Genomic DNA, 27878 nt, shown 5'->3' with positions numbered 1-27878 from the left:
GCCCTTTCCTATTTCATTTAGGTTTATTTCCCAGTTGCACTCGCGTACAGTGTCTTTTAGAAGAACTTTAGTGTGTGATTGTTATGGCTGGCTCTGTAAGGCTGCTTCTTTGAGTGCCATGTGATATGGGGTGCTCAGGAATTTAAATCAGTTCTGATGAATTTCTGTTTACTGCAGTGAATATTTTTTTTTTCATACTGGACTTAAATTCTCCTTCTTTACCAAGATTGTGTTAAGGATTGAAACATGGAGAGTATTTTAAGTATCAAAATGCTTTGTGGGCATCACACTGTGTGAGCAGAACAAGCTGGAGGGCCACCAGGCAACGCTGCTGTCGATTTGGGGGGTATAATGTTCTTGGTGATGTTTTCAGTAAAAACACGTTAGCAAAATTTTTGCTGGTTTTCAGAAGACAGAAACTAACATTGCCAAAAATGCTTAAAAATTAACAAAAATGTCTGTTTCAACCAAGGATTTTTGCCATTCGATTTTATTTTCCCACAAAACAGGTGATATCCATCAATCTATGCAAAAATCCCTTCAAAAACATGATAGAAAATTTTATCTGTCATTTTTACTAATATTTTTAATCCAATTAACTTCTTAGTCTGCCTTAAGATTGCACTTGTATATGGAAAATAAACCAAGGCATTTTACAGGATGCGTTTTTGTTTCTCATCTTTTCTTTCCTTTTTTTTTCCAGAAAGTTCAGCAGTATATAGTCATTGTTCAAGCCACAGATATGGAAGGAAATCTTAACTATGGTCTCTCAAACACGGCAACAGCAATCATTACGGTGACAGATGTGAATGACAACCCACCCGAATTCACCACCAGCACTGTAAGTATCAATACATCAGCACAGTGATGCATGGACACACAACGTGTTTGTAATTCATGGTTGTTTATATCCGTCGTCTCTCTTAGCTGGTTTGGCAGATAGAAGGAACTTGATAGATAACCGTGGAACAAAGACTTTCAGGAAGGGAAAGAAGAGGAAAAAAGGGAAAAGGGAAAGAGGAATGATTCATGAACTAGCAAAACTGTTTGGCGACCAATTTTGCTGAGGTACTAAAGGAGCTGAAATAATGTGGCAAACAGACTATGTCTGATTGCACCAAAGAGGATAGAGTTGTTTCACGGCAATTGCCTGTAGACATATCAGAGTTATTATTACTTATGAGTGAAATCCTGAGCAGTAAGAGATATTTGGGGTTTAGTAGTTCGGACATGATTTCAAGGAAGCAATAAATACTCTAAATGGGAACAGGTATCCGGTAAAATTTGTATTTCACTGATAGCTCTAGCAGATGTATTTGTGTGTGCCGGCAGTAAACGTGTAGACATTCTTCAGTACATCTGGTTTTAATCAGTTAAAGAACTTTCTTATATTAGTACAGTATTTCCCTACTCTGTTCTCATGTGCTCCAAGTCGCCATTACCGGAGGACAAGAGGAAAAAATAGAGAGATTGCAAATGACAGATTTTTAGAGCTGGTTAAGGTAAAAATGAAGAGTTGGAAGGTGAAGTGGTGTGGTTGGGTTCTTTCCAGCCTTCATAATCTATAGATGTAGAACATCTGAAATGCGTGTAGTAGTTTTAGAAACCGCAGAGCAGTACTGAGGTGTGCGTGTTAATAAATGAGAAATCATTGTGTATCCACCATCTATATTTATATGAGCGTCAACAAGGAGCAGTAAATTATATATCTTAAACTGATACTAAATCTTTGAAAATACAGAAAGTCTAACTGCATTGTGCTCAAGTCACTGAACATCCTTTTAATAATGTTTTTATTATTACTCTGAATTTTCATTCCATCTTAAAGGGTCTGCAAATATTTATTAATGTAGTACCAAAGTTTCCCCTTAGTTATACCCTTACAAGCTACAAATATGTAGCAGAACTCAAGAAGTCATGCAGAGCCCAATTTATGCCACCGTGCGCCCAGATCGGCTCCATGCCAGCTATGGAGTCTGGGTCCTTCCCTCCCACCACCATCAGGACCCTGGCTCATGGATGTGATGTGCTCAGCTCCCAAGCAGTGCCAGTGTTTTCTGACGAAGTGACTTGGACCTAGATTCTCGGAAAAAGGAAGGCACTGAACTCCTCCTGAATCAGAGAAAAATGGGCACCCAACACATTTTCAGATCTGGGCGTCAATCTGCAGCCTGCGTTGCTGCTCCAGCAAGTATAGGGTGGGTTTAACAGCAGCACATGTGCTGTTAAACATGTTCACATCTGTCATAGTGAATACACCGAGCTTTGTATTGTAAAGGTGTCATTAAATGCCTCCTTAAGTACGATACATACAGTTGTGAAGCGCCATAAAAATCTGATACCAGTCTTGGGCCGTGTGGTCCTTTCTCCTGCCAGCATGGGATGGTTCTCTCCTGAAAATTTTATAGCGGCCAGTCTTACAGAGTTTTGTGTCTCTCAGGCCGTGGGACTTCTCACCACAAGAGTACGTGTGCCCCAGCTTGCTAGTGTTTGCAGGGGGGACCTTACTCTGCCAGGTAAACACATCTTTAACCTTCATTTGAGTGAAAAAGGAATGACATCTAGTGGCCACGTCATTTAAGCACAGGTTGTTCCAGATGACCCAGGTTGCCTGGTCCTTGTCTCCAGATGCAAGTTAGGAGGTGAGGTTTCGGGTAGCGGGATGAGCCGTGTCAGGGTTAGTCACACGTGCACATCGGTGCCTTCTGGAGGGCAGCATCCCTCCAGATGTGGTATATCTTAACGTCTTTCCAAAACGCTCACCAAAGCTGAATCTGATGGAAGGTGAGATAATGGAAATTTGCTTTCAGGTGAATGCTGAGTATTTAATGTCTCAGTGTGTGTTAGACCTAGAAGGAATAAAAGCCATCAAGAGAATTACCCATAGGATTGTGTTAAATGGATTAGAAAATGCTGCTCTTCCTCTAAGCAGGGTTGATGTGTACCATTATTTCTCTAATTTCAATCACTGAAGAAAGAGTTCTGCAAGGGCCAAAGGGCTTTACACAGTAGCACATGGGACTTCATAAAGATTTGAAAACCGAGGGTGTTTTACAATATTTTCTGATTCCGTGGAAACAAATATCTTTGATACACTCTCAGGTATAGCCAGAATGAATTTCCCATGAGTATGAAAGTCTAACATGGTTTTTCCCTGACTGATAGAGAGAACAGCATCAGGCTGATCAGTCTCTCTAAACCTGAGCTGAATCTCCTTGCTGTCCTCATGTAGTCTGATCTGCATTTTAACACCTCTAAAAAATAGGAAGAATCTCTTTGCAGGAAATCTACAGCTCCTCAGAGGGTAAGAAAGTCCCTGGTCTCTTTTAAGACTGGGGACTGTTTGGAGAGATACAGTGTATTTTTATTTTAAATACTTCTATATTGAGGTGCTGTTGTAAAAACAAAATAGGCTAAATAACTGAAATTATGGTTTGCTCTTGGAGAGCTGCCAGACAAAAGGAACTCAGGCAACTGTATTCAGCATAGACACATACAAAGGCCCACCCTATAGCACTCCTAAATTACCTGTCATTCAGCCAGGGTGGTTTTAGACTTAATCGTTTCTGGATAAGAACGTAGCTCAGGAGGACACTGCACCATGCTGGTGTCACAGCTCATGTATTCAGCAGCAGGAATTAATGTTACTGTGTAAAACTTAACAACGGGACGGGAGAGAAGAAAACAGGCTCTGTGACGGTCAAGAAAGTCAGAGGACGTCCGTAGTCGGGCACGCCATGCAGGGGGGTGAAGAGACTGCGTGCACGGGCCATGTGAAAGTTCAGACACAGGCGTACAAGAGCCAAAATCACACGTCCACAGGAGTGGGTGACCTGCCGAGGTATGGTGGTTGACGGACATCCAAGATAATAGATGGGCTGTGATCAAAACGTAATGCTAGATGAGAAGTGGGAAAAGAGCAATAAAATCACACAGATCCTTAAATATACAAATGGAAGATACTCTGAAAAAAAAGATCCAAAATGATTGCTTGCTTTCATGAAAGTGGATCAATGTGGTTTTCATACCCTTTAGTACATCACCTGAAAGGCCGGGGGAAGATCTTGAACAGTAGCAGGGGAAGAAGCAGCCCACCTTCTCATACAAAGGATTCTGAAATTATATGGAGGGGAAAAAATCAGACAGAAGTCTCTAGATGAAACAATTTTAAACTAAAGTCTGCTGTTAACTCTAAGTCCAGTCTCCATCAGCAAGAATCATGACCAGTCCTGATAGTCATCACCAGGACTACCCACCACATCAAACTGCGAGGCGCTGGGGCACAGCGAGGACGAGGTGACCTCCTCTAGTTTTTCCAGCTCTGTTTTTTTGTGATGGTGAATGTTTTCTCGATCTGCGATGCTATCTGGCCGTGCTGAGAAGCATCAGAGAGCAGCTAACAGTGAGGAAATGTCTCATGAGAGACTGCCCCGGAGTGGGAAGCAATCCAATCTGCGCCAGAAGAGTGGAGCATCCTGTGAAATGCTGTAAATATCATAGGCAGCTCTTTTGGGCAATTTTAATGATTTAGTGCAGGACTGTGACCCAGGGAAAGCTCTTCTGGCTAGCTAAGGGACTTCAGCCCGCTCTTTGTGTTGTGTTCTTCATGTGACATTGTTGCTTGCAAAAACAAATGGAAACAGGCAATTCTTGCCTCTGCCGAAGAGCAGAGGTACGAATTCTGGGCAAGCAGAGGTAACGCAGCCTCCGCAGCGTGCCCGACCAGCCCACGTCCGCAGGCTCTGGGTCGGGTGACTTAGAAAAAGGTAGTTTAATCCCAGATGCCCAAGTTTTCCATGGTCCTTAGGGCGTGATTAGCTGTGCTAGTTCATTCTCATGGCATTTTTGGTGGGTTTTGCATCTGCCAAATCATCGGCTGGTGTAAAATCATGAAATTTTAACCGGACTGTGTCACAAAGGCTTTGTAGTAAGTTTGACTGGGAAACTGGCTCCATAACCATTACAAGATAAAGGTACTGGTATCAGTGTGCCCTCCGTTATCCAGAGTCCCTGTTACTCATAACAGGGTTATGTCCTCTGACATGTCTTAATTATGTGGAAATTCCTCTGCCTCCCTTCAAATATTTATCTCTTGTGTGCAGGCGAGTTGCATTTTTTCTGTATTAATAGACATCCGTAGCTGAGCCTCTGGCCAGATGCTTACCTCAGATACAGGGGAGGTGCGATGAAATTAGTATTGCAGAGATTAAAAGTCAGCTGAGACAGAACAATGCTGGATAGTCTCAGGTGAGATTTTATGCAAGGTGGAGGCATCTTTTTTGCTCACAGAAGGAATGCCTTTAATTCCAGTGAAATCTTTAACTCCTATCAAGCAGGATGCCCTTTCCAGTCTGACCCATGATACCGTTACTAGCCATCCAAGGATTTCCACTTTATCCAAGGAAATGCATAATCAGAGGGGAGGAGAAGTTAAAGAAATCCATGCCTATACTTGACTCATACAAAGTCTATTTTTATCGTATTCAATCAGGAACAATCAGGCGCAGAGAGGAGACGCAGGTGAATTTGCATGATCAGACTTCTGTGTCTTAAATGTTAATTAAAAGTTATTTTAAATTTGCCTACTGTGCAGAACTTGTTTTTATAGTAGCCCCTGTAAGGGAAATATTATTTCACAGGGCTGAAGTGCTCATGATTAGTTGAGCTTGTGGATTCTTGGGAAAACCTGCCTGGCAATCAACCTTTCCTTTAAAAAAAAAATAAAAAAAAAAGGAAGAAAGGAAAAAAAGAAACTGGGCTATTCAAGCTCTTTAAGCTCCTGAGCTTTAGGAGGCCTTATTTAAAGCTACTTTAAAATTTGCCCTTTGGCACTGCTTTGAGAATCTCCTCTTCCAAGGCTGAATCCAGCGGAGCGTGTTTTAAAAAGGCAGCTCTACAACCGCATCCCCTTCCCCACTGCGCTGCCTCGCTGGCTAATCTCGGAGCTGACTCCCATTAGGAAGAGCTCTAAAGGTTTAGGACCGGGCTATCCGGCATGGGTGGGAGCTTCCCAGCGCACAGCGCCCGGGCAGCGGTGACTCTTGCTGGCCTGGGAAAGGCAGCCTGGCCAAAGGCTGGCTGTGAACTCAAAGCAGAATAGCTGGTACAGAATAACACCGTGCGTAGAGAGGTGCTCACGTTCCAGCAGAAGGGGATGTGTCGGTAGCTAAAGTTAATCTAGTTACAAAGTGGATTTGGTTAATCAATGGAGGAGCAAGTACTTGTTGCAAGTACGTGGGAAAAAGCAGTTCTTGCCAGTTTTTAACTGGACTATGTAATTAATAGTGTCAGATCAGACTCATCTCTGGCTGCCACAGGAACACTGAGTTAGTAACCTGGCTCGTACTGGACTGAATCAGTCAGCAATGAGACCTGCAAAGTGGAGAGCTCGGTGCTTCGTGAGCAAAACGCCATGGAGGGAGACCCAAGTTAAGAGGGCTTTTTGGTTTTGGCACTGCACTGCCAAAACCGACAGACCTTTGTGCAGGTATTCTGGCTCCTGCGAGTGCGGTGGGAAATGCTCACGAGCCCGCTTTGAAATTTGAAAGTGCTTTGAAATTTGAAAGTGAAGCAGGCTCTCAGTGCATCGCTGCCGTGCTAGCGTTGGCCTTTACCATAAATAGTTCTTCCTTCTCCTGTTTTGACGTTTCCTTCCCGTCTTCTCTCCTGTCTCCACCCTGATGTACTAGTGCGCATCATTTTGTGCAGCTAAACAAGCCAGGCTCCTCCAAGCCCTTTTGACGTTACAGCTTTCTGTTCCTCTGGTTATCTCGCTAACCCTGCAGTGCACCAGGCTCTGCTCAGATTGCTTTCTTTTGACCAGATTTGTATCTAGTAATCCAGATGAGATTTTTCAGTGTCTTGAACAAGAGCGCTAATATTTCCTACAATCAAATTTGCCTTTTTCACAGCCATGGCGTCATGCTCCCTCAGTCCTCCTGCTCTGTGAACGTGCCAAAATTCTGGAATAGCAAACAAGCATAAGCCAAAATGTTATTCCTTATTCTGTGTGCATTTGTTCTCATGTTAACACTGTTTGAGGATTAAATATAGCTGTGCATCAACCAATGCAAGAGCAACACTGTCCAGAGTTGCAGAAACAGCTGATGTGAGCTGTAAAAATGGGACTTTTTTGCAAGTGGCAAAGCGTGGGGTGAATGCTTCACCTGGTCTCCAGCCCCCCGAGTTGAATCCTGCTGAGCTCTGTTTTTAACGGCGAGTTCAGAAGTAGCAAATAGCAAAGAAAAGCCTCGGCTTTTCCTTCAGGCTGAAAGATACTGACTTCCAAATGACGGCGATGCGAAGATGTAAATAGGTCTAGTCTGGAGAAATGACATTTAATGGTGGTAGGAAACCAAAAGCGGAACCCAAGTCAGCCTGCCAGCAGTTTGGGGTTTCCTAAGCACGTTTATAGCCAAATGCATCTGGAAGCATTCAGTACATGTGAGCATTATGAGAAATCCCTTTTACATGCATGCTCATGTTTTACAAATCAATCTTACGCTGTGAAGGGAGAACCCAGCAGGAACGGGATTTCAGTGGGATTTCCCACAGACAGAAAAATGGACCAGGATACCTACCAAGGGCTGTCCTAAAAAGAGATCTTGCCACAGCTGGTCCAGGGAAAACCAGTGGAAGTGGGTTGCTAACTATCTCCCAGGACCTGGGCATGTGTCCAGATCTGGAAAAGATCAAGTGGTTAAATCTTGAGCACCGGGGACCTAATTTCCCAGCGTATAGACTAAAGCTGCGTATGTAGTTGCCCGTTCAGATCTCATGGTCCCCATCATTACAGCTGTGCCGTTCAGAAGTCTACAATGACATTTGAATATAGATTAGCCTGAATGCTACACTATTTTTAAAATCATCAAAACTATGCCTGTGGCATAATTTCGAGGCAGTTGTCACAAGAGGCAGAAATCAAGGTGAACAGCGCAGGTCAGAGCCGGCAAGGGGGAAGACCTAATACCATGGTGAGAAAATTTACAGGACGGCATTGTTTTACAGCTGAAAACAAACCCAGGAGTTCTGTACAGTCCTGCAGACAGGATTTATCATTAAAAATCAATTGTGCTTTCATGGAAAATCCCAGGTGACTGTGTTCGCTTGCAGTTTTCCAATCAAAACAAAGCTCAGCCGAACTACGCAGTAAAGCTTGGGCTGTTATAGAGCTGTCATCGTCTAACTGAAATAAATGATTATATTCCAGTGAATCAAATTTGCCCAGTAGCATTTGGTTACATGAGCATCTACATAATTATGTTTCAATTAAATATATAGTTGGTGAAATCTGAAAACTACAAATCAGTTTAGTTTTCCTAAATAAGAATTCAGTAAATTGAAATGGGCTCTCTGCCTCTCATTACATTGCAGGTCCTGATGAAAACCTTTGTCATGAGCAATGAATTAGACTAAGGATGTTAGGTCAAGGGGTAGTGGTGACAAAGGGAGAGAGAACACGCAGAAACAATATTCTTTCTTCCCATCCAGTCTCAGCCTTGCCCAGGACTCAGCACACTGATGCCAGGGGCTTTGCTGCTGCGACACGCAGGTTGGCCGTGGTTCGGAAAGTATTTATGTCGTCATAGAAATTATTTACATCTTGACCTGCATTTTGAATCAAACTCACCTTTGGATAGGGATCCCGACCTAAATGCAAAGCCTGTCCAACAGAGCTGAGGAGATGTGTTGCCTACGCAGTTTTGATTCCGATAGGGAACGCGTGAGATCCCCAACTCGGGGTGCAGATTTTTTGTGAGCAGTACGGCTCTTCCCAGGCACAGCGTCTTTAACTGCCTGGAGGCCCTTTCCGTGCAGTGCTATGGAAAACAAGACACACTTCATACTCTCTTGTGGATACTCAACTTTTGCTCTTTATTTTATCACCTCTTTCATCTAAAATGAAAGATATTTCTCAGTTTATGAGAAAACAGTAATTCCCCATGTCTTAATGAAAAGAGCATCAGCCCCTTCTGTGATTTCTGTTAAGTCTTTACACCGGTGTAGCATATGACAGAAGGGATGAAATACCTTCGAGACTACTTAGTGTAGTCTGCAAGATGGATAGATAGATACAAAGATAGGTATCTACAAATACACAAATATAGATACACATATAGCTAGGTTCAAAGCATAGATAGATACTGATATAAGGGAAACAGTCATCAAGAATCTCCAAGTCTCTGCTCCCAAATAAATTGCAGTTTACGTGAATTATTCCATTACATTGTGTGGGTATATATGCATTGATATAAAAAAATGTAGTTCCTTGATAGTAGTCTCTTACTAATAGACCCCATTAATCAAAACCTAAATGTACAGTGGCTTTTGTTTTGTTTATTTCCTTTCAGTACATTCATTTTGAAATTATCACCGAATTAATCATGTACAGTGCTTTAAACCAGCTGCCATTTGGTGAAACAGTTCTGGTTCCTCTCCATTACACTGCGCATTCGTTATTAAGGCACAGTTCAAGGCTCTGTTTAGCCTGATTCTGTCCTGAACCTAATTGGAATCAGCGAGATTCTTCCTTGTAAATGGGTCAGTCACACAGAAAAAACATCAACTGTAATCTTGAGATTGCAAAAAAAAAGGAGAGAAAAAGAAGATGATTTTATTTCTCTTCATTGATACCTGCCTGGTGGTTAAAAGAAGGATTAAAATGAGGTCATTAAACTTTCCTTGGAGACAAAACCCAGACCTCAGTGGTAATATGATTAATCAAATATAAAAGTGAAGCTACCCTGAATGAATAACTCATTTTTATAAAATATCTAATTACTGAAATGTCGTCTGCTGCAGAAAAAGAAGGGGGGGAAATTAATTGCAATAACAATTCAAGAAGATAAAGTTTTTCTGAATTAGGTCTACACAAGAAGCTAAATTGAGTTGATTAAGTAATTTTAGTTTCAGGAACACCCTTGATGGAAGTTAGTAGTAATGAATTTTTCAGACCTCGGAGTTTAAAATTGCCAAAGACCAGTGATTTAAAAAATGGGAACGATAGTTTCATTACAGATTTCAATTTTCTGTCACAAAAAAAAAAAAAAAAGGAATATAAAAAAAAACTCTATTGGTCTCTCACAAATTGGACACATGTACTGCTTGGTGTAAAATCAAGAATAATATAACCTCCTCTCTCGATGCCAGAGAGTGCAATCTCAGCCAATTAGAGCTACAGCACCGCATGGGAGGTAGAGCCCGTGACGCTGCTCATGCCTTGCTTCTCACCACGTAAGCGGCTGAAATCCGCACAACCTCTGTGCCCGTGTACCTCATGCGTATATGCCCACCTGTAACGTACAGCACCATGCTCTCCTTTCGTTACAGTGCTTGTAGGTAGCTGTCGTTAATGGGGTTGAGTGGCATGTGCATATTCGTCGTCAGCATCGTAGTGATACGTAATTTGTTTTGACATTTGATTTTCTAGCCTGGTATTTTGCTGGTTTATGCAGTCGGGTTAATATTATCAAAACACCGATCGTATCTCTACCCTGGCAAGACCACCCCCAACTCGTGCAGTGTGACAGCACCTATCAGCTATCGCTTGCCGTAACCCATTTGTCATGAGCCATTTCATTTGCAACATCTGGCAGTGCTATATCTCCTGGTGCGACGTCTCATTTAGCAGAGACTTCTCTCCTCCTTCTCCTTCCCTGTTTGATGTGGGGGGGATCTGGAGGGAGAAGCTGTAGACCACATCCCCACACCATGCCTTCCGTAGTGGCGTGGAGGAATTTTCCAGTGAGAAAGAGGTGCTAGAACACGTGTGAGCTATGTGTGTGCAACGGGGTGTGACACAGCCAGGTGTTGCTGACAAAATCTCCATAGTCAAAGGCAACATCTACAGAGAAATACCTTTCCTACTGTGTGATGTGCTGTGATGGAAATTGCCCTGGTCTCCACCACCTGATACGTGTGTGTGGAGGAGACACCATTCCCATAATCTCTGGTGTGTCAGTCAAGCTAAAATTTTAAGGAGAAATCAGACATTAATGCTCCCATATCTCATATATCTACCCACACCAGCATTTCTTTTCTAAAATTTACCTGTCTGTAGCGTTTCTCTCAAATTTAAATGATTTTTTCTAGATTTTGTGCCTCTTTCTGCTTTTGTATACCTATTAAATAGCCTAATTCTCCTCCTGGCCCCAGACCTGGCCTTGGAGGGCACAATTCAGTTGCCTGAACGTAGACCCCCAGCAGCGTCCAGGGGGTCCCTGGTTAGGCCGCATGTCCACACAGCCCTGCGGGTACGTCTCCACGTCTGCCAGATGTCCCAGGCAAATACCCATTTGTAGTGGATTACACAGCATCTCAGGCACCGATGCGAGGCTGAGAAATTTAAATACATTTTGTAACTCCATTATTGCAAAGCACTGAAATAAATCCCCTTCTGAAGTTGGCTAACTTCCTTGGCTCGGCAGGTTTTTAATTCTTCAATATTCTGTTGCCTTAAAAACAGTTGCTTCCAAGGGATGTCATTTTAAGAGGATATGTATCTGGAATTTCATTAAGCACATTTCACTTATGAAATCTTTAGTGACATACTGGGCGGGGGGAAAAAGGAGATTTAGCAAAGGATTTGGTAGTGCTGGGAGTTTTCTCTTATCAAGTATTCCCGACTGTCCAGGATGTCTCCATGTTTCCCAATTGTAGAAGAAAGGGTCAGAACACAGAGACCAGCTGGAGTTAAGATCAGAGAGGACGGTTAAAAGGTTTCACATAGTTTTTTTTGAGCATGGCAGACTTTGTCAAACTGTTCAGCTTAGTGCAATAATGTGTTTTAATTGCCAGAAAATAACAGAGAATAAATAAAAACATTTTCCTTCCTAAATTTACAAGTGTATAGTGACTCCCTCTTTTCTGTGACCCAATATCCTCCTATTTCTCACTGCATTTCTCTTCGCTTTGACTTCCCTGTTGTAAACAAAATTTCGGCTAGAAACCTCTTTCTCATGGCTAGTCTGTTGAATTAGACAGCTTTTAATTTAGTCTTCATTCCACGCTCTGAATTACTGTAAGTAGGTGCGGATGCATTTTTCTGTAATGCCAGATTTTGATGTAGTTGAAGATGTCCCTGGTCATTGCAGGGGGCTGGACTAGACAACTTTTAAAGGTCCCTTCCAACCCAAACTATTCTCTGATTCTATGATTTTAGGGACTCCATCGGAAGGTGAGCTCGGAAGGGCAGGTTTCCTCTGCTTGCTTCGGGGCAGTGCTGCAGCTGAACCCTCTGGGTTTGTCTGCAAAGCGGAGGGGCTCTTCAGCAACCCCTGCAACGCGGAGACGCGTCCCCCACTCCTGACTCCCTTCCCGTAGAAACCACAGCAGAGGGGAGCAGGTGGGGGCACACAAACCTCCCGGGGGGTGGAAGCTCCACCGACCGGCATTGCCGTTACATTTTACACAGCGGTAAGGACATTAAAAAATTGGCCATCGTAGCACCAGCTCAGAAAATCACATCTTTAAACCACAGTAGCAGCACTTTTACAATAAACCACACGTTTCAGTGCCTTTCTCCTACAAGGATGCTCTGTCCAGTCAGGAGCCCTGTTTATGACCAGACCTTGTGGGTTTTCCAGCACCTGATAGTGGTGTTCAAACCTAGTCATAAAAAAAAAATAAATCCCCCTGTGTGCTAATTTTGAGACTTAATCTGGAAACAACAGAGATTTCAATTGCAGTGCAGAGGAGGGTTGAGCTGGAGTCAGCATGCAGACTGGCTGAGCTCTGCTGTGCAGGAAACTTGTTAAAAATCTCCATACCAGGATTATAGTGTCCATAAAAAATTCCATTTCAGTACTCTTAAAATTCTCCCTTTCCCAAATATCCGTCTTCAGATCCCAAAGGCACATGAGCAGCTTTTATATACCTTCAAATCTGAAAAAATTAAATTAAAAACTCATTATGAGAAGTGGGCAGTTAATAAGAAAATCCAAAACCAGACTTACCAGCTTAAAGGCCCTTCTTTATGAAACTTTATTACAGGTGCCTGATTTGAAACATCCTCTTCTATACACATCTCACCAAGAAATACAGTCAGACCTGTGGAGTAGGTTTTTCTCACTTAGGAGCTGAACTCTGTCGCACAGTTTTTGTTATTCTGGTTTACATGTAAATCAGGAAAAACATGTTTTCAAAGTTTTGTTCAAAACAGTGCAGTTATTTGCCACTTTGCACTTTGAAGAAAGAGAAGGAAATTTGAGGCTTGACCTTCCAACAAATGAATTAATGTCACCCTCTTTTAAGGAAGATGGTAATTTTAGAGGGTAGGGGCGAGCGACACAGTCCGCATGTTGGAAAGCTCTCTTCCTGCCATGCTGGGTGAGATGCGGGACGCCAGCACTGCTTTGGCAATTCAGGAAGGTCAACGTATCGAACCGCTGCTGGCCTTCGACACGGTGGAGTTTTATAACCGGTTGTTCTTCTGGCCTGTTTTTCCCCAGCTGTACAAACCTGTTCAGGTTCCTCAGCTGAAGCCAACAGGGCGCAGAGCCCGGGGAAGAGCCGTGCTGGTGATCCAGCTCATCCCCAGCGCACGGTTCTCTGCCAGCCTTCCCGTCTGGGAGCTTTTCCATCTCGGTAGCTCGGCGGGGATCACAGGGCTACACGGCAATGCACTGGGGAGATCGATAGACTAATCCAGGATGACCTAATGGATTTATCAAGTAACACATGATTAATGATGTTCTCAGGATCCTGCCCCAACGCAGGCAGCGGAGGGCAGGAGACAGCTCCAGCGCCAGTTCTACAACTGCCTTGGGAGACATGGGCAAGGCACTTAGCCTTTAGTTCTGTGGCTGAAGGGAAGCATAGGGCTGTCAACCATTGTAAAGCAATGATGTACTGTGCAAGAATGTTTTATTATATAAACGTATGTATATACATTCTTTTTTTTAAGAATGAGGCTTTGTAGGCAGTTCCAGCTGTTTTAAAATCTATGCCTCTATTTAAAAGATAGCATTACTAATTACACCTGACAATCAAATAGTTTGCAGAAAGGTATCAGCTACCTTTTCCTGCTGTTCATTCTGTAGGCAAGAAACAACGGCATGTTAGACAAGAGAGCAAATGAAATGTTCAAAGGATTCTTCTCTAAAACTGGAAAATAAAAGGCTGTGCTATCAGATCAGAATTTTAACATATACTGTTTCCACTGGCTTCCAAGATAAAATCTTTTATTGTTGAGTATAACCATTGTTAAAGGTCACTGTTGCAAAGGCTACACCATTTAGACGAGATGAGATCCCATTTTGGATAAATTCACAATTTTTCTTCCTAACAAGGAGATAGTATCAGGATTTGAATGTACGAGAGTGCCGGGTTACAGATTAAAGGCTTTTGTGTTCTGGAAACCACACTATGCCAGATTGCATGAGTTTCAGTGAGACGTGCAAGTCCCCAAGTAGGGGACTACTGTCAAGCAGGTTGATTAAAGTGGTTCTTTATGGCCTGTGAAATACAGATAAAGTACAACTTTCCTACACGGGGTTAATGTAGAATTTTTTTTCCTTCATAGGGCTATATGCCTTTCCAAGGACATAATTTTAATCTCTTTTTAAACCTTTCATATGAATGTTGTAAAAAGCTCCTTTATGTTGTAATGCATTTTTATAAAATATCTAAATTTCTATGCAAACTTCGAACCTCGTTTCATAAGATATATTTATCTGGAAATGGTTATCTTGCAGCAGAATAGTGTCTTGTGTCATCATTTCTGTGGCATCTTTTCATACTGTCACAAGAATATAACATCTGATAATGAAAAAAAAATTAGTGCTCATTGTCAGACATCCAAACTTCTTTTTTTTTTAATATCCTTTTACTATTACATGCTCTTGTCTCTGAACTCCTGGCAAGTACTCTAAGAGTCTTTGAACCAAGGTGAAACCTGCACGTTCCTTCCTCACACCAGAGAGTCTGAAATGAGAGGGGTTTATTCTGCTGCTTCTGAAAGAGTATCACTTTCTTCTCCTCTGTTCTGCTTTGTCTTCATATTCAAAGAGTAAATCTTGTAATTTAATCCAAAACTAGTCATTACTTGAGATTTTGAAAAAATAACACTAGTAAAGACAAAATATAAAGCCAGTGGCTGCCGCCAGCTGCAGGAACACGATGGATGTTGTCTGCACCCCATCATAAGATCAGCTTTAGAAGTGCAAAAGTTTAGGGCTTGCTGTTGTTTTTCAAACTCATCCAGCAGAAGTGAGACCAGCACGTTGAGACCACACTGAACATCGCTCATCATTCCTTGTAGAATCTCCCAATAAAGAAGTGGGTGGTGTGGCTCCATCACACCATGCATATATCTGTGAGAGCTCCTTCGCAGGCAGGTGAGGCATTTTAGAACAGAATAGAACAGAACAGAACAGAATAGAATAGAATAGAATAGAATAGAATAGAATAGAATAGAATAGAATAGAATAGACTAGACTATTTCAGTTGGAAGGGACAAGGGTCATCTAGTCCAACTACCTGACCAATTCAGGGCTGACCAAGTTAAAGCATGTTATGAACGGCATTGTCCAAACGCCTTTTAAACACTGACAGGCTTGGGGCATTGACCACTTCTCTAGGAAGCCTGTTCCAGGGTTTGACTACCCTCTTGGTGAAGAATGCTTCCTCATGTCCAGTCTAAACCTCCCCTGGCACAGCTTTGAACCATTCCCACACATCCTATCACTGGATACCAGGGAGAAGAGATAGCATAAACCACTGAAGATAAAGGCAGAACTTCCAAAGCATCCTTTAAAAGTTGGTGAGCTAATTGTCATGCACATCCCTCTGCTCAGCTGGGCAAGGCTGACTCCTGCCCGACCGCGATGAGCCGGTGCCTGCAGCCCAAGCAATTCATTTCTGAATGAGCACCGTGACAGCTGGGCCTCGTACCAGCGGAGCAAAACTGTGAGCTGGCAAGAGTGCACTGGGCTTTATAGATAACGTTTTGGGAAGCATTTGCCACATGGCATATAACTAGTCTGAAGTATGATATGCATACGTGGATTGACTGTGGAGTAGATCCAAGTGAACGTCAAGTTGAAGCAGGGACGCTGCAGTGCGGGGAATGTTGTGGGCATGAGCCTGAAAAACCAACAGCAAGGAGGCTTATGTAGGGGTTGCTGGCTGCTGTGATGCAGGGCATGAGTGCCGTGGGCTGCCTCAGAAAGAAGTGAGGACATCGGTACCTAGAGGGTGATCGTCCTTCAAGACCACACCAGAGTGAGTAGTTCTTTGATAAAACGTGATTAAGAAATGAGCATCTCAAAAATCTGATTTGCATGCAAAATATGGTTGACTTTATGGAGATTTTGTGGAGGTTCGAGTGAGCTTGTGGTCTCTGCTGCACAACGGCAACGGTGGAGCGAGAACCTGGCGGCCACTGTCTGACTGTCACAGAAGCTGATACCCAAGTCTGACCCATATGGCGCAGAGGGGAGAGGATAACTTGCAGACCTAGTACAGTCATCCGTACAGCAAATGATATTGGAAATTAAAGGTCAGAGAATTGATAGTAAGGCTTACGAAAACAGTAATTAGGCTGCTAGGAAGAAAAGCTAAATTACCGGTAGTAGGACTAGGGGGGAAAAGAAGAGGATTATTGATCTAAATATCAAGTTGGCAGATACACAGAGTACAATCTAGAGGTTTTTTACACCTCTGGGCTTATTCAACCCTCACAATAAAAAATGCAGGCCTATAAAGATGGAATAAGAAGCAATCAATTAGGATGGCATTTGCTTGTTTCCGCACTGCAGCTGGGCAGGCACATCACAATTAATGATTTATTAGGAGATTTTTGTCTTCTCTTTCCATTTTACACAGATTGCTGCAACCAGACCGCAGTTGTTTATTAATTTGCCTGCCATTCAAGCATCTTTGTTAAATATTGTGTGGAAGAGGAAAACAATTGGCTCGCATGCCAGCACTTGGTTGAGGGTATGCCCTTAGGCGTGGAGAAGTTGGGATTCGCTATTCAGGCTGGGTGCCTGCTCACACAGTTTGCGTGGGCAAGCGCAGCCCTCTGTGTGCTGGGTTCCCCGGCTGCACCTCGCATCGTATCCAGGGCTCGCTGCGTAACGGGGCGGCCTGGCAGCAGAAGGCGGTGAGAGATGGGACACCCCATGCCACGTGCACACGTGCAATGGCTTGCTCTTGTTTCGGATTCTCTCGACCTAGGGGACCCAGCGAGAAGATGCAGCACTTTGCAGCAGTCATAGCTGTCAGGGGAAGGGCTCAGAGTCTAGTAAGAGGACTAAGATGTCCTTATTCTTCTAAGTTAATCCATAGCTATAGGTCACAAAATACTCTCTTTCTCTAGGCAATTCAGCCCCCCCCCCGCCTGTAACAAATGTTGCATCGTCATTAGCAAATCTTGGAGACAACACAAAAATCTTTCCTGCAGACATCCATGTGGGCAAGTCATTGCTTTCACAGCTTTTTAGCAAAACCAGCTAGAAAAAAGTAAGACCATTGGAAAAAAGGAATTCCCTTTAGAAGGAAGCCTGAATAATTATCTTTGTATTCATCCATCTCAATTCCACACCTCCCTAGGAGTGGCTGCAGTGAGCTAATTGGTTTTACTCTGCTGTGCGTGGCTTCACCGCCCAGACTCCAGATTTATTGCACAAAGTCAAGTCATTGTGTGAATTCATCATTTGTCCTCCCACATCAATCCCTTTCTCCTCCAGAGTGATATTTGTCAGCGTGTTTATATGCTGTCAGGTACTGAGTGAGACAAAAGACAAACTCTGGAACTAACCAATTTTAGTATAATCTGATGCAACCTGAAAATCAGAATTAATTATTACCTTTTCAACAAGACACGACTTCAGATAGGCCAGCTCCAAAGGAATGAGAGAAGGACTTCTGCCAGCACAGGCTTTTATGGGAGGGGAAGAAAAAAGACCGTACAGAATTTAAGGATTTAAGAACATGCCAGGTTCAGAACAAATCCTTATCTCAGAAGGGAAGCGGAGTGTGTAACAATCAGCCATAGAAATCCTTGTGAATGGTCTTTAAAAAAGGACTCTGGAAATTAAGGACTTCAAATGCAACCATTGAAAGTGAAGCTAAATGAATTACAGGGGAATATGAGTAAATGCTACAAGTGTAGGTCAAGCACTGCTTTATCAATCTTATGTTTACTCCAGCAGCTCCTCCGTTGCCCATTGTTTCACCTTGTTTGAATAGATATGCTTCTCTTTATTTGAAAATCAATTGTAATCTTATGAAAGAAAACTTACAGCACAGGGAATGCTGCAAAGCAGCACAGTGAAAGATGGCATTGTTCATTATCCTAAATTACTCCAGGGTAGGGAGGGAATGACATTAAAGAAGTGTGGGTAGCTTTGAGCTGCCATCCTTCCTTTAGCAGATGTAATTTAACATCATTACTTAATTTTATTAAAGGTAAAGACAATTGTGGACAATACACATTACAGCATTTACTTATAATAATGACACTGGGGGAGTGTTAGGAGGAGGAAAGACAGGCTCCGGTTTGGATTCCCAGTAGCTGCTGATCTGTAGCTGATGAAAATTGTTCTGTTCTTCGTGGTGCATCTCTCCAAGATTTGCTTCTTAACCTGAAGAGCTTTGGATGGCTCCTTTGATTCCTGTGTTTGTACTCTGTTCTCGAAGCAGACAAGAGCCACCCTCAATGCTGCATAGGACTTGCTGTTCCCTAACTATACCTAATAGGTATCAACAACAACTGGATGAACTCCTGGATTGCTCAGTATATGCAGAGCATTGTGATTTTTACCCTAATGGAAAAGCTTTATAGACTGTTACAATCTTCCTCCAGGCTTTATATTGAGATGTGCTTGTGTATTTATAATTTTTTATATACCTCATATTTTTAAAATACATCTTGTAGTAAACTATATTGCCATGGGCTGAAAACGGATGTTGTGATGGCTTTTACAGAAGCTGCTGTAAAATCTGTTGGCAATTGTGTGGGATTTGTCCGTGTAACCCAAACTCATCGACATCACTTGGGTTATGATCTACTAGAGGTGTTCAGCAGCCTGTAGGACTGGCCCTCTTAAATGTCTTAAATACAGCTTGCTCTCGATGAGCTAATTCTGTTTGGTTCTGCAAGGCATAAGCCTAGTAGTAATAGACAAAAATCTGTGGTCCCAGGTCAAAGGTTTGAGATGGTTGTACAAAGAGCTTAACTCCTTCGAAATTACAATACGATACCTTGATGTTAGCAGGGCAGCCACCTCCTAAAAGAGTCTGGGGGCTCATCAACCTGTCATTGCTGGCATGCCATACAACATTAATTTAATGTAATGGGCGATAACTAGTGTGGATTTAGTAAGAGACGATCCTGCTTAAGTAATCTCCTTGAGTTCTTTTGAGCAGGCTTCAGACAAGGTTGATAATAGGAGAGTACATATGACATAATCTAACGGATTTTTCAAGAGGCTTTTGATAAATTTCCATATGATATTTCCCCTGCTTAAGCTGTATGCTGCAGAGATTCCAAATTGGGCAAGAGAATGGGTAAAGAACGGGTGAAATCATGGGGAATAAAGAGAAAAGAAGAGCTGTAGCGTCTGTTGGAACTAGAATTATCCCACAGCTTCCCACTGTTCTTCCCCACCACTCCGCATGGCTGGAAAGCGATGCCATCTGCATTCACTAATGAAAACTTGTTTAGGACAGGTGCATAACAGAAAAGAGGGCAAAATGCCACTCAGGGTACCACTAAAGGGCAAATTTAAATTTACATTAACATAAGGCAGATGATTGACTATTTTTGCTGTCAGTGGTGGAATCATATATACTAAATATAAGTGCACATAACTGAAAGATTCCAATGGATGGGTATGGGTTAGGAGTGGAGAGGGACTCTTGTGCTAACAAAGGAATGATTTATTATCATTTACATAACCTGGCATTTGTGCACACCAAAGGCCAGATTTTCAGAAGTGCTCTGCTCCTGCAGTTTGGGGCCAGGATTTCAGTTGCAGACTCAGAGCCAGCCGCTCCCATCGCCTCCCCAGTGTTTAATTTGCCATATGTCAATCAGAGTGTTGATTTGCAAGTGCTGCTAATAGGCGATGCTGAGAGATGAGGACAGTTGAAAATTTGGGAATGTGTCTTACAGGCGGCTTTTGAGCCCCAAACACTGGAAGTATTCACAGGCCAGGATCCCTGATCAGCCGTATGATAAATCAAGGACTGGAAAGCAGGAAAGAACGCAGCTAATGCATCAGGATATGCCTGGACATGCTCCATGAAAATCAGTGCTAAATGAGGGAATTAAGCACCAGGAAAGGCTGTGGCAAAATCACGAGAAACACTTTAAATAATAAGACAAAATCAAATCAAGGGCAAGAAAGAAAGAAAATGAAGTAAAATCACTGAAGAAGCAGTAAAATGCCATCACTGAAATCTGAGTGAGGCAAAATACCTCAGGTTAAAGGGACATAGTCATCCTAAAAAACGCACGTTTTAGTCTGCCATTTTTACCTGCTGTTGACAATTAACTCTTCGATTGCTGTAACTGAACAAGAATGTCAGGAACATTTTTTGTTCATTTACTTCAAGCATTCGCTGAAACTTGGGCAGTGGTTGGGTGACAGCGGGTTTGTTCTCCTTTAGGTTGAGGTGAAACTAGACTTTGAAAAGTTTTCGGAAAAATATTCAAAGAAAAAAAAAGGAAAACCAGAAGTGAGAAAGGGTTGTGTTGCTCATAACATACAACCCTGTGGTCCTCTTCATGGGACTGATTTCCCAGTCGGCGTGCTGGTGTAGGGGAGAGGGGAGGTAGCTGTGAGGACCGACAGAAAGCTCCCACCATGACTGCTCCTGTCTTTTATTTGCAGTATTCAGGAGAAGTTCCTGAGAACAGAGTGGAGGTTGTGGTAGCGAATCTGACAGTGATGGACCGGGACCAGCCTCACTCTCCCAACTGGAATGCCATCTACCGCATTATCAGCGGAGACCCCTCCGGCCATTTCACCATCCGGACAGACCCTGTCACCAACGAAGGGATGGTAACCGTCGTGAAGGTAAGGGGAGAGCCAAAGCAAATCCATACTTGTCACCCTTTCAGTTAGCTAAGGGATTGCCAGAAGACAGAAGCCTGCAGTTATTTCATGCCTTCTCCACCTGGGAATACCAGTGCTCAAACCTGTTGTTTCCCATCTCTCTCTGTGCAGGTGTCCTGAATACTTTTACTTCAAGCGTATGCCACTGGTTCTGGGTTTCCCAATTCAGCCCAGCCCACTGTAAGCTCTGACAAACTCTCAGATGCCGAAGGCACCTCCCAGCATCCGAGCCTGGCATCGGCGTCCTGCTCCTCCTTAGCTCTTTGAGCACTGGAGGAGGGAATGGCACCTGGGCTGTGCAGCCCTGCCCTGCCTGGCAGGTTTGGGGCCGGGGCTGCCCTGTCTCCTTTTTGAGCCAGAAAACTCCCCGTTAGCTGTCAATCAGGGGGAGCGTTTCACTGCAGGGGATCAGTCAAGTGACCCTCTGTGAAAGCAGGGAGTGCAGGAGAGATTTCAGGAGGAGTGAATTTCCTGGTAACAGAAGGAAGGGAGAGGAGATTTTCCTCTGATTGAGTTGCTTGGCAGAAAAAAGTTGGAGAAATTTTCCTTTTCCTAGTATCAAGCAGTAAACACACAGTGTGGGTCAGATCCTCAGCTCAGAATAGCTCCACTTAAGGGAAAGCCACTCCCCAGGTTAGATCAGCAGAGGATCTTGTCCAAAAACTCTGAGAAATAAGACTCTAAATATCCATCATCCCTTCTTTCCTCCATCCATTGTCTTCAGCATTAGGAGAGCTGGAACCCTCAAGATATCTGCAGCAAGTATGAAATTCTGTTTCCCTCCTTGCCTCCAAAGAACATGACTTTACCTTCATTTGAGTGTTCACTTCCCATTCAGTTACTGATGCCAGCAGTCCAGGCAGTGAATGCTCCTGCAGTCATTACACACAGCCAGAACATAACTGGATCCATTCAGCATTCACTGAATCTCTTCCCAGATAAGATGCCTACGGATGCTGCCTCTGACTACCAAAAAAGTGAAGGCGTTACGAATAGGCTCCTGTGATCTGTAGCTCACACGACACGCGCTGTGCACTGCACCTGAAATGGGTAATACGTGCTGTGACGGACAAAACCTGCATCTTTTGATAAGTCTGTCCTTCTCTAACAAAAAGTTTTAATCAACAACTTAGGATGAAACACTGATGTTTAAAGAGCAACATGACTGAAGAATAGCTTTTTGTTGAAAAAAAGAGCCCCACTCCCTTGTAGCTAATAAGCTGCAGTCATTCTTAATATGTACAGTTTGGAAATTAGGAAGAATGACATCAGTGAAATGCCAATGAGGTTACGCTGGTAGGAACGTGTGAGCTTGCGAGCTTGTCCTGTTTTCTGACCCTTTGGCTATGTGTGTGTGTCTGCAGATGCCACTTTCCTGAAACTTTAAGGGAGACATCATCTTACCTGCTAGATGGTATTTCAGCAGGGTCCTTTTATTTATCACTCTTTATTGCTCTGTAATGACGGTTGACAGCCTTATCTGGTGCAACATTACAAAACCTCTTCAAGCTTAGCAGTAGTTCTAGACACGTGTATATGGATGCATATATGTATGTAAGTATACATGAATCCATATGTGTATATTTTCTGCTTAAACAGAAAACATTCGACAAAGTGAAGTGCAACAATTTAAACTTCCCTTGACATCAGCAGCCAGTCTGAAATCAAAATGCAAACGTTTTCACTGCAAGCAGGGGAGGACCCCTTATTCTTAATCTAGTGAAGTGTCAGGACTGTAGTTTAAAGGCACATCAAAGTGAACAACAGGGGATTTACATGATCATCACTGCTGCACAAGGACTTCTGCATAATGAACCATCCCTATTCAGAACTTGCAAGCAAAAAGCAGGGCAGATTTGTCAAGGCACCACTGATGCCGGTGTTGACTTTCCACTGCTGTGTAACCCACAGTGATCACGATGCAAAGACCCATGTGAAGATCCTATCTTGTCAAGCTGAGCTCAAAGCTTGAAATTGCATTGAATGTCTTCATGATATAACCTCACCTGATCCTCCTGGGCGCCCAGAGTTTCTTACCCTTATCAAGCCAGGAGGCTTTTTGGTGTATTTTCAGCAAGGAGAATGAGTGAAATTGCTTGTGATTAAGTTTTCATGGTGAAGAAGGGAAGACTCTTAGGATTCCACCTCCTTCTTCTTTGAAATATTTTGTTCTCTGTTAATAAGTGAATATGCTTAAAGATTTGGGGAAGGTAGGCACATCAAACTGGGTGGCCAGTCAGAGCTTGTTCTTCATGATTTGGGAGCAGTCTCTTGCTGGTTTGATCACTGATGTAGGTTGAAAACACAGGTAAAAAATTAAGTCAAGTAATGAACATTTTATTTACAGACCCTACATGGCTGGATTTTCATGTGGCTCTTTGAAGCCACTTATACATAACTCCCCACTGCTGCAAGCAAAGGGGGTTGCATCTGGGCTATGGTAGTCACAGAAACAGAGCAGAGAAGGGCGCTCTGTGAAGAATCCCACCCCTTCACCAGCAGTTTGGGGGCCAGAAATGGAGGACCAGAAATGCTTCCAAACCACAAAACCCTTTGGAGCTCAGATGATGCTCGTGGGGGCCATTTTGCAGCCGCTGTCAGAAAAACCACATCTGCAGTGCCAGTCCAACCACCAAAAGCGTAACATTTCCTTTTTCTGTTCATGCCTTTCCAAACCATTTCCATAACGATGCAAGACCCTAATCTTCAAAGAAAGCCTTGATCAAGGGGAGAAAGAAACTTCCCACTCGGATGAGACACTGCAGAGTCTGAAGACAATCTCCGAGAGCAGCAGTGGCTGCCCTGTGGCAGCTGGCTAAGTAAAATGTTATTATAAACTCTGCATGGATCAGAGCTGTGAATTTATAATGGAGCTGCTTCCGAAGCTTCAGTTATTATTTGCCTCAATAATAACATAAGGCAAAGTTGTTCACTTCAGTTGACAGTACCTTGAGAAAAGGAGGACACGTGGCAAGCCCTTGGCTTCACTCTGCTGCATCCATGTCGGAGACGCTAGTGAAGGAGGAGGATGTGCAGCATCCGGGGGGATGTTTCAGAGCCATTTGTGCCAGATCAGACACTGAACATCCAACAAGGGCTATCTGCAAAGGGGCTACTTTTTAATGTCATGTCACATGCTTCTTGGACATGGAATTAAAAAGTAGGCAACAGTCCAGCACCTCCTTCTCCCAAATGTAGTGGCTCTGTGGGCTTTTTCAGGATCTTGCTGTCATAGGGTCCATTTAGGTTGGAAAAGACCTTTAAGATCATCAAGTCCAACCGTTAACCTAGCACTGCCAAGTCCGCCACTAAACCACGTCCCTAAAACCGTGTCGGACTGATCAATATGCAGCATTTTCAGTGAGGTGCACGGAGATGGAAGGGGTTAGTGTGGTGTGAAGCACATCGTGTGCTCTGTGCACCGTTATCCTCAGAGGGAAGCAGTTTTAGGGAGCAGAAGTATGAAGTCTTCTGGTAGAAATTGTGTATTATTGTGTGAAAGAAGTTCTGCTTAGGGCTGGACTGTGTCTGGCTGCAAGGGGCTCCTGTCCCATTGGGAACAATAGCACTAACACTGCCGCGAAGGCACAGGCTCTTGATTTTACCTTTTTTTTTTTCAACAAAATACGTGGAATGGGACTCAGATGGGCACAGACGAGGAGGCAGATCAGCTCTCTCTTGCAGACTGAAGCACGGTGGACACTGTGCCAGCACTGATGCCTCCAGGACAGTCTGTGGGATGGGCGTTACTGGGTGATCCCGGTCCAGCCCCGCTCCCTGCACTGCTTTTCTGCAGTCCTGCAGTCCTTTCGCTCCCAGAAGAGAGGGAAAGAAGCTGAGTGATCAGCTCTATATTTCGAGGGGGGGAAAAAACCCACTTCCTTGCATCAGGCCACATCCTAGCAGGTACGTGTGTGGTCAGTGTGTCCCGTGCATCATCAGGCAGGGACCCCAGTGGTTTCCCACACCAGTCCCTTCTGGAGCTGCTCGAATCGGCCCCCCCGGCTCCGCTGCGCCCCTGCGGGGAGGGGGGTGCAGACTGGCTGTGGGCAAGGTTAGCAAACAGGCCAGCACAAAAAAAAAAAAAGAAGAATGGAGGCATATAATTTAGAGGGGTGTGAAAAGAGATTGAAGAAATGCATTAGTCAAATTGTTTCAAGGCCTTGAAGAGTGTTTAAATGGGAACTTTTATTATGCGTCTTTTTTGAATGCAGTACAAGTCCGTAAGTCAGTGCTGGTGGGTGTACTGGGAATCTTTATGCTTCCTTTTATTTATTAAATGTTGGCCCTGCCTGTCAGGAAACCATTTAGCAATAGGAACATTTGCACTTCAATCGAATAGAGATTCCACTGTTTTACCTTTTGCCCCTGAAATTTGTTTCTCCCGTGTAGCCTCCTATGATTTGATTTCTCTCCTGACAATACTGGGTTTTAAACAGAACGTGGAAGCCAGATCTGGCTGATGTAAATCAGTACAGCTCTACCGATGTCAATGTAACCGTGGCATTTTACACCATGAGAGTACGCTTGGCAGACTCAGCGCTGGAGAAGGTATTAGGGAGAATGGTTACACTCCTAAATTTATAAATGACGGCAAAGCATTTTTTAACAAGCAGAGGTGTAATCCTGCATAACTCAAGCCTCCCTGGCAGATGATTAGTGACTTCCCTCATAATAATTAGTGGGATCGTTTAGAAATTATTATTATTATACTGCAGTTCAGTCGGTTGTGCCAGCAAAGGCTTTTCACTCCTTCTGGCTCCTAAGACACATCGCCTTTATGTGCGCATTGAAAAGAGATCTGTGGCCACCCAACAGCAAAATGTATCTGTAGGAGTGTGCAGGAAACCTCAGGAGATCTCGAGGCATCTTACAAGAGGACGAGAGGTCCCACTGGAAGGACTGCCTGGTTAACCGGACCAGGCATTGCTCCCTGCAGCTCCGCCTTTGCTTATAAACTCACTTAAGAGGAACAATGAAGAGCACTTCAGGCTCATGAGTCCGCATAGACTGTCCTAGTTACATAGTCAGCAGCTTTAAATGCAAATAGCGCTGTTGAGTACCTGTCCAGTCCCTCTTAACACACTCCGCCTGTTGCATGCAGAGCAGCCCTTGGTGGATTTCTTCATTCAGTGCTCATCTAACAAACACAGGCACGTTCTTTTTTGGAAGCCACTTGCTTAGCATTGGAACAAAACACAGGGCAAATCCTCCCTGCTGTTTGCAATTATTACTTTGTGGCATTTTTTTAACTATTTGTCCCTCTAAATACTGGGAAGCCAAATTCTCCACTGGATTGAAGCTGGTCTGGATTTACACCTTCAAAAGAATGGAGCTCAGGAGGAAATGAGATGAGGCAATGACTTTGATATCATCTGCCTTCTAAATCTTGCAGCTTTCAGCCAGAAGGTAGAATTTATTCTCTGCTTGGCTCTATACTTGCTTGTTTGTTTGTTTTAGGCAGTCGATTACGAGATGAACAGAGCTTTCATGCTGACAGTGATGGTATCAAACCAAGCTCCCCTGGCCAGCGGCATCCAGATGTCCTTCCAGTCGACAGCAGGAGTCACCATTTCAGTCACAGACGTCAACGAAGCACCGTATTTCCCAACGAACCACAAGTTAATCAGGCTGGAGGAAGGGGTGCCTACGGGGACAGTCCTGACAACGTTTTCAGCGGTGGATCCTGATCGCTTCATGCAGCAGGCAGTAAGGTGGGAGACCAGGCAGCCGAGTGAGCTCGTGTACAGGTGGGGGATTTCAGCTGCAGAAGTTTGGGGAGCAAAGCAGCTGAAGGCTAATTCACAAACTAACTGATGCGGTATGAGTAAAATGCTTGGCAGGGACTGGCACCCTCAGTCGAGTGCTTGCAGAGTATCCTGCAAGCTTGTCAACTCACAATCCTCCCCCCTCCAGGTAAGCCAGACTGAGCGGCTGGGTCCGGGAGGGCAGACGGAGTTGGATCCCACCTTACTGGCTTGCAGAGGGGCAGTTTGCAGCTTTAAATGCAAGCAGTCGATAGCAAGGGGTCCCTGCGTTGTTACAAAGACAGAGGTCAGGGCTGCATTGTACTAAGTGTTTTGTCTCTGCCTTATCAAGGATGCTTTGACCTATGTTGTTGATGCACTTTATAAACACAGAGATTTAGAAAAAGGCAACTTTGTTATTTCTGTTTTAGAGGGGGGAAACTGAGGCACGGAAAGGGCTAGAGCTAGATTTCCAAAGGGAACAACTGGGATTTTTAATCATGTGTGGTGTTGCTTCCAGAGGATTTAGGTTCAACCTGGCTTAAAAAGCACAGTGTGAGAGGAGCTGTCAGCCCGTTCAGAGCAAGGCTCCCTTGGTTACAAACAGCTGCTGAACAGCCTTTTAAGATGTCACATAGTTAAACGTTGCCCGAGCAGCCAAACACCCATTCGCAAGCCACTGGCACTTGGTCTTTATCTGACTAATGCCAGTCCATATAAAGCACCCCAGCAGCCCTTGCCTGCTCTGCAGTAAGCGAGATTTGTTCTGACCTTCCCTTTCCCTTCAGACCAACTGCCAAACATAACCTCCTCGTTAGCTGCTTTGCTTATGAATGGGATTCAGCTGGCAAAATTTTACCTTTCTAAAAGTCAGATGTTTGACATAAGTATTTTAAGATCAGATTTAGTCTATGCTGTGACCAGGAGGGTGTCACGCGCTGTGTTTTGTGCCGCCTGGGCAGACTGGGGACTGAATCCATGGTCCAGGACCCTGACTCTCACACCTTCCCACCGGGTAGGTGTTGGTAGAAAAGCATGTGTGAGAATGAAAGTCCTCGTGACACCT

General features: G+C 43.8%; 1 protein-coding gene across 1 annotated transcript in view; it reads left to right on the top strand.

Annotated features, from left to right (window-relative positions):
- The window catches only part of CDH4 (cadherin 4), a 464357-nt gene that overhangs the window by 420431 nt on the left and 16048 nt on the right, over window positions 1–27878 (top strand). The window contains exons 8-10 of the mRNA XM_059827099.1: window positions 704–841; window positions 20841–21026; window positions 26526–26779. Coding sequence (XP_059683082.1) covers window positions 704–841; window positions 20841–21026; window positions 26526–26779 — 578 coding nt within the window. The remainder of the gene's footprint in view (window positions 1–703; window positions 842–20840; window positions 21027–26525; window positions 26780–27878) is intronic.

The sequence above is a fragment of the Gavia stellata genome, chromosome 20 (genome assembly GCF_030936135.1).
Source record: "Gavia stellata isolate bGavSte3 chromosome 20, bGavSte3.hap2, whole genome shotgun sequence".
Lineage (NCBI taxonomy): Eukaryota > Metazoa > Chordata > Aves > Gaviiformes > Gaviidae > Gavia > Gavia stellata.
This window is presented reverse-complemented; position numbering and strand designations above follow the sequence as displayed.